The 14958-nt window shown below is 35.0% G+C and overlaps 1 protein-coding gene across 3 annotated transcripts in view; it reads right to left on the bottom strand.

Annotated features, from left to right (window-relative positions):
• ARHGAP24 (Rho GTPase activating protein 24) overlaps window positions 1-14958 on the bottom strand; it is a 702316-nt gene that overhangs the window by 617521 nt on the left and 69837 nt on the right. The window contains exon 2 of one of the 3 annotated variants that reach the window (XM_081038615.1): window positions 14138-14194. The exons of the other annotated variants lie outside the window; for them this stretch is intronic. Coding sequence (XP_080894741.1) covers window positions 14138-14168 — 31 coding nt within the window. The 5' untranslated portion in view covers window positions 14169-14194. The remainder of the gene's footprint in view (window positions 1-14137; window positions 14195-14958) is intronic. 3 annotated transcript variants of the gene reach the window in all.

The following is a 14958-nucleotide window of genomic DNA, read 5'->3' as shown; positions in this document are numbered from 1 at the left end:
AGTTGGAGGTCTTAGATTTTGGAGTTTCAATAATTATTATAAAGTTGCAGTATTAGGGGGAAAATAATGAACTTTGCTCAATACCTCCCCCATGTATAAATATTAACTCAAAAGATATTATAGACTGAAATGTAAATCCTAAGCTTAAAAACATGTAAAAGGAAACATAGGAAGTAATATTTGTGACCTCAAATTAGGTAAAGAGTTCTAAGATAGGATACCAGCAGCACAATCATATTTTTTTAATTGATAAACTGGGCTTTATGAACATTAAGAATGTCTGTTCTTCAAAAGACACTATAAAGAGAATGAAAACACAACCATAGCACAGAGAAAATATCTGCTAATTATATATCTGATCAGGGATTTGTATCTAGGTTATATAGACCTCTTAAAACCTAAAACTAAATTAATTAATTAAAGCAATAGTTTGAATAGACCCTTTGCCAAGAAAGAGACACAAATGACAAATAAATACATGAAAGGATTCTCATCATATGTTATTAGAGAAATGCAAATTAAAACACAATGAGATACTAAATACCTATTAAAATTGTTAAAAGTAAAACAACGATCATACCAAAGGATAAGAAAAAGTGGTGCAACTATAACTCTCATACCCTGTTGGTCGTACAATCACTTTGAACAACAGTATTGCAGACTCTTAAAAAATTAAATACACACCTACCCTGTGACTCACCCATCCTACTCCTTGGTATTTACCCAGAGCAATTAAAGAAGACGTCCATACAAAGACTTGAATTGTTCATAGAAGTTTCATTTGTAGGAGTTGAAACTACAAATGTCCCTAAAAAAGTGAATGGATACATCGTAGAACATCTATACAATGGACCACTACAGAGCAAGAAAAAGGTATGAACTAGTGACACATGCAAGAACATGAATCTCAAAATAATTATGCTAAGGGAAAGAAGCCAGATGCAAAAGAAGACACATTGTATGATTGCATTTATGTCTAATTCATGCAAATGGCTACTAATTTACAGTGCCAGAAAATAGATTAGTGATTGGGTATAGGTTGGGGAAGGCAAGAGGCAGGGATTACTAAGGGGCATTAGAAAACTTTTAGGGGTAATGGATATATTCACAATCTTGATTGTGGTGATGCGTTCACTGTTTATACCAATGTCAAAACTTATCAAATTGTGCACTTTAAATATGTGGCATTTACTGCATGTCACTTACACCTCAACAAAGCTGGTTAAGAAAATCAGAATTTATAGATGACTTACATGACTTAGAAAAGCACAATAGACACAGACTTTTGCTACCCAGAGAATCTAAATACAAGAATTTTTTTCCACAAGATAGAGGCCCTCAATCAGTCATTCTACATACGCGACGACTTATGTATATAAAACACACAAATACACAAAATTTTCTTTTTAAATCACCTAGCTGCCAGAAAGGTAATATAATGCTGGGATAAGCATATTGAGATTTCATTAAGTACAATGATTTATTGTTTTCTTCTCACTGGAAATTAAACACATGCTTCTGGATCTAGCCTGTCATTCATTCTGTTGCTATTATGGGAGTTCTCAGGCAGCTGAGGCCACAGAGGGCAAAGATGCCAACAATTTACGTATCATATTAAGCATGTGATGACAGAATTGCCAGGCAAATTTAATTTTTCATTCTACACTCCAAAAGTGCAAGATATTATAGAAAAAAGAAGTGCATTTAACACGTTCCATGGGGAAATATATATTACAGAGCAGTCCGGAAATTCCTTTGTTCAAAATAAACACATAATCTGGGAAAGACTCAAAAAACTGTAATGGTATGGCCTCTGGGGAATAGAAACGAAAGAATAAAAAAAGTTTTACTTTATGATATGGCTTTTTACATGCTTGGAAGTTGTTGTCATGAGCACAAGTTACATTTTTCAAGAGAAAAATAAATAATAAAAATTTTTAAATGAAGTGCGGCTCTGCCACTGTGATTACCTGTCCCTCGGTCAATCAGACACTGAAGAATGGGTCTGTTACTAGGACTCACCTCTTGAAATCAAAACAGTTCTCTTTTTTAAATTTTAATTATTTTTTTATTTACTACTGTTTCTACAAATTCTATTTGACATACTAAATTGGTGCACCACTTGCAGAGATACTTGGGGACGGTGGCTGGTAACCTTGTAACTATAAATGGGATTGAGATATAAACCATTGTTACCCCCCACTTCCCTGGCTATAATAGCTCTGGAAACATGGGTTAATTCAATAGATTGTTTTTTTCATATGTAACTTGAGGGCTATTTTTATCCTTTTATATAGTGGTAGCCAATTTACATTCACTTGCTAGGTTTTGAAAATATTCATTATATACAGCATGAATGTTGACTGCATTCCATAGAGAAACAAAATGTGCAGTTATCCATCCTCAGCCGTGTCATTGAAAGATGTTTTTCTCTGTCATTTAGCAACTTTGCGTCCCATTAGAAAAGCTTCCAAAATGTTAGTAGGTATCCATTATCAGATTAAATACCTCTTAGGTTCAATATTTCATATGTATCAACTGAAGAATGGTATAAATGCTCTTTATATATTATCTGCTAATGAATTCTACTGGAGGGAAAAAAAACTGCTTCTATTGAAGGAAATCTAATTAGAGACTTCAGTTTATCCTTATGCAAGTGCCCACAGCAAAAGCAGCACCTGTGCCTAAATTAGTTACATATTTTCTATAAAAAAAAGAGTGAAAAAATAAAAGGGACATAAAATATGTTATATTATTCTCTACAATCCAGCATAAACCCAGGTTCTACAAAATAATGGTATAATCTCCTTTATAGTACTTCTGTACTCTTTTAAACAATAACGTATTTTTGACAATAATATATTACTTTTCTTTACAAGATATCAAAAGTAACCTTAGTATAAAATTACAATGTTCAATGGCTCTAGTTCCAAGAGCAATTTTTGTACCAAATCTATTACCAATTATTCTCAGACATATTTGGTTTCAAAGCCAGACTTCATCACTAACTCTGCAATTTTGAGCCAAAATCATAACCTCTGTGATGCTCAATTTTCTCTTCTATAAAATGGGGACAGTAATCCACGCTTCATCGGCTTCTTGTAAGGTTTAAATTAGATGATATATGTAAATGCTTGGAATATGATATTCAATAGATGTTCTCACCTTACTCTTCACAGTTATAAGCAGCAGATCCACCTAGCCAATATTTTTAAAAATGAAAGAATTGAAACTTCCCTTTCTGTTAATGGTTCAGTCTTACCAAATAAGTTTGGTTTAATGGGTCATTACTAGATCACACATGTACAGTTACGTAGTTTTTGCATTCAGTAACTTGGGTCTTATACATTGTATTATTGGAAACATAGTTTCAGAACATCAACCTTATAAATATGTTTTTTCCCTGAGGGGTAATATTTCCATTTTGGCTACATAATGTGGTTTTATATGTTTAACACCATTTTTAAGTTATAATTTAAGGCTTCAATACCATAACACTTCTAACATCCAGGAACCCATTCACAATAATTTGAGCACACTGAGACAGTACAGGAATAATTTTAAGGAGTTAGGCTGAGAAGTGGCACCCTGATCATCCACAGAGTTTAGTATCTTGAAGAAAAAAGACTCAAAGTAATTAACTGGCAACTGGAAAAACTACTTTATAAAGGCTGTCTCTAACCAACTCTACTTAGACATAACCAATAACCAAAAACATACCTTACAAATATTCAACACACACAAAAAGGCATGGATATTTCTTTGGCATGTAACCATACCATTCTTTATTCAACAAAGTTTTATTAAGCGCTTACCAGGTACCAAGCTTTGGAGATCCTAGATTAGAAAGACATACCATTGTCTCCCAAAGCCACTTTGTAGTGGCTTAAGCTGCCAGACATGGAAACAGGTCTTTGTGGTAGCACACAACATATGTTGGGAGGGGCAGATTCTAGACTGTGGTGTAAGAGGGGCACCTGGCCCTGAGCATAGGTGTGAGGAAGTCTCAGAGACAAGACAGTACCTGAACTTTGTTCTAAAGGATAAGTAGGAGATAGCAAAGCCCAGGTGCAAGGACAGAGCCATCTAGGCAGACACCACTGGGGCCTTGTCTAAATAAAGAGTAGGCTTTTTGATGAAATGCTAATGAACTATTTGAAAATCTGTCTTGTTGCTATTAGTAAAGAAGCCTTAAAATGAAGCTCAATTTCTATGAAGTCTGACAGGCTATTCCCTTGCCATCTTAAAACTGTCAGTATGAGCTGCCTTAATACTGACTGAAAATGTCACCACATGCAATTCAATCTTTATTCATCAAATTGTCAAGTAACGTATTTCAAGACGCTGTTTCAACAACCACCAATAACCAATACAGGCATGCACAATTAGAAGATTCACTTCACAAAGAGAAAGCTTGGAGTATGTTCACTAAAGAAAGAGTATGCATCCAAATGAACTCATCAACAAGAACCAAAAGAATATTTTCCCCAAAAGATTCCAAAAATATATCAGTTGGCATTAAGTTAAAAGAATAATACTTCCACCAATATGGGACGTTCCCACGTAAAAATAGAGGCCCATCTTTATACTTACTCTTTTTTACATTCACTAACTTGGTCTTTATATATTATATGTACTGGACACATTTTAGACTCAGCGCATCAACCCTCATAAGTGACCAAATCAATCCCGGTGTTTTATCATCCCATAGACATAGGTATCATGTTTATTAGATAAAGAATCGTGTTTGCAGGGTTAACTCTGAGGTTGTTCCACAGCTCTAAGAAATCATCATTGGCACTTAAATAATAAATTACAATCTCAAAAAAATTTTTTTAAAAATTACGTGGATGTGCAGTACTCCCAATTAGCAATGAATATTGGGAGATCCCCCTTTGTCTAAAAAAAAGGATATTTTTGGAGGTGTTTTTTGCAAATATCTTCTCCCATTCAGTTGGCTGCCTCTTTGTTTTGTTGATGGTTTCCTTTGCTGTGCAGAAGATTTTCAGTCTGATATAGCCTCATTTATTTATTTATTTTTGCTTTTACTTTCCTTGCCTTTGAGGTCAAATTCTTAATATCCTCTCTAAGACCAAGGTCCATAAGTTTAGCAACTAAATTTTATTCTACGTATTTTACTATTTCAGGTCTTATACTTAGTCTTTGATCCATTTGAGTTAACTTTTGTGTATGGTGACATACAGCAGCTTAGTTAAATTCTTTTTACATGTAGCTTTCCAATTTTCCCAACACCATTTATTAAAGAGGCTTTCTTTTCTCCATTGTATGTTTTTGGCTCCTTTGTCAAAAATTATTTTCCCATATATATGTGGGTGTATTTCTAGGCTCTCAATTCTGTTCCATTGGTCTGTGTGTCTGTTTTTCTGCCAAAACCATGCTGTTTGATTATGTGTCTTTATAGTATAATTTGAATGTAAGTTGGTACAACCACAATGGAAAACAGTATGGAGGTTCCTCAAATAATTAAGAATAAAGTTATCATACAACCCAGCAATCCCTCTTCTGGGTATCTACCAAAAATTATTAAAAACAGTTATTCATAAAGATATATGTATCCCTATGTTCATTATAGCATTATTCATGGTGGCCAAGATATAGAAACAACTTAAGTGTCCTTTGATAGATGATTGGATAAAGAAGATGTGGTATGTATATACAATGAAATATTACTTGGCCATAAGAGAAGATGAAATACTACCATTTGCAACAACATGGATGGATCTTGAGATTATCATGCTAAACAAAATAATTCAGATGGAAAAAGTCAAGAACTATATAATTTCACTCATATGTGGGATATAAAACTGAAGCAACAAATGAACAAGACAAACAAACAAAACCTCATATAGACGCAGACTAGAGCATAGTGGTTACCAGAGGGAAAGGGGGGGTGGGGGAAGGGAGAAAGGGTAAAGGGGATCAAATATATGATGATGGAAGGAGATTTGATTTTGGGTGGTGAACACACAATATACAAGTGATATAGAATTGTACATTTAAAACCTATATAATTTTACTAACCAATGTCACCCCAATGACGTAATTTAAAAATCACATTTTCTTTTAGACAATGAGATTCTGCAGCCACCTCATTATATTTTACAATGCATATTCTGAGCATGTTTTGCCACATCAAATTTGTATATTTTTCCTCAATATAAGAGATCTATTATTTGCCACCATGCATGAAAATATTTAACTATAATATCCCAAACTGCTCTAAGTTTATTGCCCCAGTGTGCTTTCATATTAATTGTCCAAAGCATTATAAAAATGTTCAAACTGGTCTGTGTTGAACAATGTATTATAAACAAAAACATTGTTTCATGGAAAGATTAAGCATATAGTGAAAAAAAATTAGCCTTTGAGCTAAATGCTATCTATAAGCTTAATATAGGACCACCATAGCTCGTCATTGTATGAAGCTCAAAATTCACTATCCAAAGATCTCTCCAAGTCATGTTTCTGGCCTCTATTAGGTCTATGAACAAAATGTCAATGATATATTCGTTATGTGATAAAGGAAAGGTATGTTTCTGATTATTATAGAACCAGGTAAAATATTTCCATTCACGTTATTTATGAGTATTCATTTTGCTGCCTTATATCTTCAAATGAATATGTCATGCCTCTAGAAATGTTGTAATACGACCATGATTTCTCTTTTCTTTGCAATGCCCCATAGCACCTGGTGTAATGCTCTGCAATTAGCAAATGATCTATAATCATTAATAGTTTGTTGGCTAAGGTTTTCAAATTTAAAAGTAAGCTCATAATCAGTCTCATGAAGTGTCAAATGCTTGGAAAGAATTCAATGTGCTCAAGGAAGTGTTTTGTTCAGTAGTTACCTTTGTCATCCTTCCAGAACTTCACCTGACCCTCATATCTCTGTTAAATAAATAATAGAAAGAGGACAATTATGGATTTAACTGTCTCACCTAGGGCTATTGAAGAGTTACCTTGAAGGTCCATGAGACACTGATTTGTAATTTTTCTAAAGTACAAATTTAATTTCCTTGAAACTGTTGTAGATTTTCGGACTGCTAAGTCTGAATTGCAGCTGTTTTGTTTTAAGCTAATCATTTCAAATCACTTTGGAAGTACAGATGACCCTTGAACAAATGGGTTCAACTGTGCTGATCCACTTACTCATATACAGAGATTGTTTTCTCTTTTTTTTTTTTTCCAGTAAATACAGTCAGCCCTTCCTATCTGTGGGATTCACATCTGCAGATTCAACCAACCACAAATAGAAAGCAATATTTTCATATTCCCAACTGCGGTTCCCCAACCCCGGATTTTCCCCATGGTTGGTTGAACCCACAAATATGAAGTGACAACTGTAGAGTCAAAAGTTATATACAGATTTTTGGCACCCCTAAACCTCATGTTGTTCAAGGTCAACTGTATTTGTGATTTGGGGTTTTCAGACAAGTCTTCAGATGCACCCTCACACCTCACTCTTGCTTCAGTTCTTTTCACCCTCTTCCAAGCCTTGTCCACAACTACTACAACGCATGCTCACAGCCTAGTCTCAGTCAAATTAGAAACCTTCAACCTTCCTCCACTCTCCCATGTCTACATTCCTTTACAACGGAGTCATGTGAAAGGTTTAAACAGATAAATAGCATGAACAGATTTATGTTTCGTATAGGGCACGTTGAAAAGTTAGTTTCAATTAGGTTTAATAAAGTACCTCTTTTCTATGCTCTCATTGTGCCATGAGTGTATTTATTCAAGATTTCAGGGACAACAACACTCAGATCCTTAAAATCCCTGTCTTCTCCCTCCAAATCTTGAGATCTTTTTACTGTTTGGCCTCTTCAAGATTCTTTACCCAAAATTACATGATTCTAGTATTTGCAATAACATCAGAAGAAACTTCCTCTTCCAGGAAAGATAGAGAAACAGGGGATGGATTTATCTTTTTTTCTGAAAAAAACTTTAAATGGGCAAAACATATAAAATGACAATTCTCAAGATACAGAACATCAGACAATAAAAAACAGTGATTTCTAAGAGACATGAAACAAAGTGAATCCTACAATTGCCTCAGCTTAGTGCCCAGGGAGTTTTACAAACCATGATCTAGCGCGAGAATTTATGCCTGATAGAAGATAAGATGACAGTAGGAACTGAGGGAAGCCAAGGCATCGAGAGTTCATAGAGAGGAAGACTGGAGAAAGCTGTAGAAATAGAGCAGCAAGTTTGAGGAGCACTCCCTTCATGTCTTCAGCTGAGTACAGATTGGAGCATAAGTGTGAGGAATCTACCCAAGACCAAGGAAAGAAACATTCAGAAAGATTAGAGAGAAAAAAATAAAGCCAGAGTTCACACATGGCCACAAACAGTTCCTAGATCTACCAGGCAGAATTGAAAACCTCAGAAGGGCTTTACCTCAATAGTGGGAAAACACAGCCCTAAAATAAATGCAGCTCTAGTCCTACCTAACAAAGCTTAAGAGCTAGACTCAATAGGATAGAATAACTAAGTAATCTTACTGTGTCCCTGAATAAAACTCAATAGCAATTTTAGGAATACAAAAATATCTAGCACCAACAAAGTAAAATTGATTGAGTTGTGTGTATGTAACGTAGTACGTAAAGTTTGTAATTTTATAATTAGCTCCTCCATTCAATTATAAAATCACCTCAGAGCCATATGTCTAAATAAAGAATCAACATACGATAACTCTCTTATTTCTTTCCCTTTATTCTACTGCCTATGAAAGCTTTGTGATTTGCTCTCACAGGTTTATAATTAGCCTCTACTATCAGATTCTCTCTGCTTATTTTGTTGCCTTTCATGTCACCCATTGACATTGCACTTTGAGATTTATTTTAATTAAATACTACATATTTTCTAAATTAAGATACAATTCAACTTGAAAGATGGTGATGGCTACCTAGAATCCTAAGAGTATTTGTGTTAATCATGGCTTTAGAGATCATATAGATCAATGCCTTCATGATCAAGATGTACACATGACAGATCAAATCAATGTTATTCAGCTAGTTAATCTTAAAGTCATAACACAAAAAAGCCCCTTTACTGATAGTCTCATGCTATTTTTATTATTGCATACTGTATCTATTTTCCCAATTACTTTGATAAAGACTAAATTGAACTATATAGTTCGGTTATTTCCAGGGTGTTACTAAAAATGTTTTACAACCAAAATGGCTGGAGCAGATATCTGGGGGAGAGTGTTACCATTCAAGATCCTAACCCTTTATATGTAGAGGATAGAGGTGAGCTCAGGAGAAAGCATGAGATAGCGAGAGATGAGGAGCAGTGGCTATTTATTAACCAGTATGAATGTCTTTCAATATTATAATAACAGAACTAGGGCAAACTGACTTAATGTAATATCAGATCATTCCCTAACTTTTACTTTGAGTACCTAATGCTTCCAGGGTAATTTTTCAAACCTTAGAATCTATTTGGATAAGTCCAATCTCTTCTGAAAAACTGTAAAGCAATTTACCTAACAACCCCTCCTGCTTTAGGAAGCTGAAAGACAAACTGGTTGCTAGGCAACAACTAATTTCTTTCAGCAACAACAAAAATGAAGCAGTCACCTTTTTTTTTACAACAACAGAAAAGCAAAGTCTTACGTCTGTAGAGAACTGACCAAAACCAGGTTTGGATGCTTTCATTGGGGTCTCTTATGTACACTGCCCATAATTAGATAACGAAGGCTCATTCTTATTCAAGGATACAAAGGAGAAACTGTAGGAGAGCTTATCACATCACAAATAATGAGAGAAACATTTAGGCAAAACTACAAGAGTTGGATCATTAAAATCACCTTCTTTTCCGAAAATTTGCATTTCAATATCTACATGTTAGAAATACTATATCATTCAAACTAGGATACAGAGTGGTATTCCAGAAGTTACGTTTCCATGGGATAAATAAAATAAATACTTCTTGAGCATCCATTATCTTTAGTGGTAGGAAAATTCTTATTTATTTCTGGGGCAAAATAAACATAGATGTATCATTAAACAGAATCCAAAATCACACAAATTTTTAAGGAGACGTGGCAAATTTTACAATTGTGGGGTAAATTGTAAATTGCAGACACTCATGTATCGGCATTCATCTGACAGCCTGACGAGCTGGTGGCCAAGATGGCCTCACTCATATGCAGCAGTTGGTGCTGGTTATATACTGGGAAGCCTTGGTTTTCTCACATTTGGCTTCTCATCCTCAATATGATAGTCTTGGTTCTTCACAGGATTGTGGTTTCAAGGTTCCAATAAAGTAAGAATAAAAACTACAAGACCGCTTAAGATCTAAGCTCCAGGAATTGCACTCTATTACTTGTGCCACACTCTATCGGTCAAACTAAGTCACAAAGCCAGCCCTAATTTAAAGTGCATAGAAATACATTCTGCCTCTTGCTTAGAGAAGCAGCTACTTCATAATGCAAAGGTGCATGGATACCAAGAGCTGTAATTCGCAGGGATCATTATTATAACAATCTACCATGGGGTATTTCAGTGAGTTGAACAGACTTTAGTGAACTGTTGTCCATTTTACAAGTCCTTAAGAGGGCAAATCCTTCACTTAAGTAAACATCAATTAAGCTTGATAGTAGTTTCAGTTTGGGAGGTGAGGCCAACACAGGAATGGATTATGTTAGCAAAGATATTGTCTTTAATAAAGGCAGTTGGAAAGAATGTGAGTGTTTGCTAAGATGCTCCCTGAACTGAATATAAGTAGAAGCCAAAAGCCCCAAGTCTAATGAGTACTAAGTCATAAAAGGCCAGTACCATGACTGATAGAACTCTCAAAGATTTTTGAAACATGTAAACCTTCCAATACATTGTTTTTATATCCTTTGTTCTCCAAACTATCTAAAAGTATAATTACACACACACACACACACACACACTCACACACACACACAAACACAGTTTGGTTACCTTTATGGGAGGATAAAAGTAGAAGAGATAACTATCCACTAAAAATGAGACTTAATCATCATTTATTGTCTTCTGCTCTGGTTCTCTCTTACCATTTTTCTTCCTCATAACTTGAGTAGAGAAAAGAGAAAAGCATGGATAGTCAGCCTATGCCTTAGAAGGCAACTTAGAGAACAACCTTTAGTAAGGAGTCTGTGTCAACTACAACTTACCAATCCAGTTTCATGCCTTTTCTCACCAACTCTCCTTTCCTGCCCCCTCAGCATCAGTACATCACCAAGAAACCTGATCTTAAGCATTCTGAGGACTAGGCAGGTATCTTTTAGAACTTCATTACTAGCTGATTGAATCCAAATTATATTAGCTTAAAACACACACACACACACACACACAGAATAAGCTATGTCAATTGAAAAGGACCAGAAAGAAAGTTTTAAACAGGAAAATACATTAAGAAAACAAATGTAGCAATATGAATGTCAAGGAGGACCATTAACACAAGAATGACTCAGGGCCTTACAAGGCTTCATCTCAGTTAAGTACAGTTAAGACTTTCCACATTACATACAGCACTGGAACCTATAAGTAAAAATCAGTAGAAGCCCATTTGCTCTCAGTATTACGCAAGGCAACTTGTGGCATTATTGTGCCAGTATGACTACTTCTTCATGTTTGAAAAACGTCATTTTCCTATTTGTCTTTCCATGTAATATGATAAAAGAAAGCTGAGCAAAAAAAAATTGATAACCTTTAAGGTAAATCATATTAGAACCTTCTATTTTGATATTTTGGTTTTATTTATTAATATTTAAAGAACTTATATATTGTATTATAATAGCCATCAAAATTAAATATGAGAATTAATTGACACAACTAAGTAAACATTGATCATGATATCTTTATGATAAGTTTCAGCTGTGGAGAATGGTGTTCTCCCCTCACTGTGTATTATAAAAGTCTGAATCTGGTTTTATGGGAAAATATAAACCTACAAAATATATCTTATGAGGTGGATACATAGAAAGAGGTGTGTATTTGCAAAAATACTGTACAGAATGTCCTATATTGAAGTAAAAGAAACTGTTAGAAAAGAAACAGGAAGAGAACTGTTGGTACTTCTTAAATAACACTGGATAATGAGTTAAAAATGGAAAACCGTTTAACATTGGAACTACACATGCACATACAGAAAACCAAGCTAAGAAACTCTTCATGACCCTACGTAGCTCCCAAGCTCAAACCGCTTCCTAACCTCTACATTCATTCTCCTCTTCCCAATATCCATCACTTGATTCCCACTTATAGAATCAGTTCCACCTCCAGTGTCTACAACCAATTCAAATCAGAGTCATAGTTCTATGGTTTGGGAGTGAGCGTCAAATCACTCTTGATGAAATATACTGGGGTGTCATTAGGATGTGCATCTTAGTTCTCTAACTCCACAGAGTGTAATTGACCAAGAGTATTACTTGCTGTGCTCTGAAACCCATTGCCACACTGGCACCAAGGCCACATTTTCCCACAGGCTCCTCCAAACCAATGACGAAGCACTGGGGCAGGCCCCCTCTTGTGAGAAACAGGAGTCCTCTTGTGGTTGATGCTGCGCTGCCTTAAGGATTCCCAAACAGCCTTGTGGAGGCTTCATTAGGTTGCATGGCAAACTAAGGCGCTCCTATCCAAACTTGATTTCCTAGCTTTCTTTGTATCAATTTGTTTGTGTAAATGTAAAGTTTAGATTTACTCATCACAGAACAATTAAGATGACTAAAACAGGAGTTTACTTCTGATAAAATATTGGTCAGTGTTGCACTCTTGTAAATCAATTATTGCTAATTTAAACTGAATCTCTCTGAATCACATGTACACAAAATATGGCTTATTGACTGATGTTGACCCAGGGTTTTATTTTATCTAATCCTTGGTCCTATTAAGAAAATCAACAGTGACTTTGCCTGGGAAATGATGCCACATTATCACCAATGGAGTGTTTCTGAATCAATGACTGGTTTTCATGTTAATAGCAATATTGCTTATTTGCCAGAGTGTGGGGGAGGGGAAGGGAACTAGTTGCTTGCTTTTCAACTTCAGGAAAAAAGTCATGCTTCTCTGAAAATTGTAACTTAAGAAATGGTGAGGAGGATCCCAGACAAGAAAAAGCTGAATGAGTTCATCACCACCAAACCAGAGAGCAATAAGAAAGGAACAGAGAAGAACTAATAAAACAATCAGAAAACAATAAAATGGCAACAACTACATGCCTATCAATAATCACTTTAAAGGTAAATAGATTAAATGCTCCAATCAAAAGATGAATGGATAAAGAAAACATGATACATATATACAACAGACTATTACTCAGCCATAAAAAAAAGGAATGAAATCTTTCCATTTGCAACAACATGGATGAACCTAGAGGATGTTATGTTAAGTGAAATAAATCGGACAAAGACAAATACCATATGATCTCACTTATGTGGACTCTCAACACCAAATAAATGAACAAACAAAACAGAAATAACTCATAGATACAGAAAACAAACTGATGGTTGCCAAACAGGGCACTGGAATAGTGATGTTTACAAAGCAATATTTTCTTTTACAATAATTCATGAATTCTCAAAGGATCTTGCATTCAGTATGAATTTTGATTAGATCACCTGACTGTTCTACCTAGAACAGATGTATCACCATGAAGTAAAATCAATGCTACCACACTTGCCTATTCAAACAGCCTTCTTTTTCAGATTCGGTTTCATCTTGTTCTTTAAAATAAGAAAAAGCACAAAATTTAGCTACAGGAGTAGAAGTCATTATCAGAAGAAATTTCGGAGTAGAATAATTGATATCTTGAGGAATTAATGCCATGTACAGTAACATATCACATACATAATTGTTGACTGTGTTTACGAAGGCTCCTCAATACCGTACTTCTGTAGTAAAAATTCATCTCTTATTATTCATACTTGCAAGGATCTTTTCACCCTGAATCTCATAGTTTTTACTATAAGGGATTCAATAGCATCCTTAAGAATGGTTTAAACATAACTGTGAATTTCAAACACCTGGTTGTCTGGGAACAGGGCTAATGGAATGGAGGGTGGGTACAAGAAAACTAGACATTTGTGTAAGATCTGTAATGAGGCAATGGGGTACTTTCATGTGCAACTTGCCATGTTCCTGACCCGCAAGTCCTGGGGATATAAGATGGAGCATTCCACTCGTTCAATCTCAGTCTCCACCTATAGAATAGCCAACACACCCAGGAGAAACAATTAACACTTTCAGAAATATTTACATGTCCACGCTTGTTAAAATCTAATTATGTATGTGCCTTATGAGTTCAAGTTCACAATTTTGAATTGTAATTTTTTCTCAGTCTTACAATATTTGTGCTTTTATGAAATTACATATTTAGAATTAAAGCACCTTGAATTCCACGTGACATTTTAATTAAAACTTTGAAAGATAATATTTCAAAAACTTTAGGAATGAAATTTATAATTTCAAAATATATATTTCTTCAGGCTCAGTATTTTACTGTTTTCACAAAGTAAGGCATGGGTATGAAAAAGTAAAATAATAATGGCACAGAAGTCTAGTCTCCCTTCCCAAATCCCTTTCTCGGAGTCCCATTCTTTAGAAGTTGGTGTCACCATAATTAAGGGATATGTATACACTTCTACTTCTTCATATATTAGTTAGGGTTCTCTAGAGAAAACCAATAGGACAAATACATGGATGGTTGGATGGATGGATGGAATAGATAGATGATAGATAGATAGATAGCTAGATAGCCAGCTAAATAGAGAGATAGATAGATAGATAGATAGATAGATAGATAGATAGATAGATAGATAGATAGATAGAGATATAGAGATTTATTATAAGGAATTAGTTCACATGATGAAGGGGTTTGACAGGTCCCAAAATCTGCAGGCTGAGTCAATAAGTGGACAACCCAGGAGAGCCAATGGTTTAGTTTCAGTCTGAAGCCCAGCAGGCA

This window comes from Rhinolophus hipposideros, assembly GCF_964194185.1.
Source record: "Rhinolophus hipposideros genome assembly, chromosome: 1".
NCBI classification, from domain to species: domain Eukaryota; kingdom Metazoa; phylum Chordata; class Mammalia; order Chiroptera; family Rhinolophidae; genus Rhinolophus; species Rhinolophus hipposideros.
Note: the sequence above shows the minus strand (reverse complement) of the source record. Positions and strands in the feature narration are given on the sequence as shown.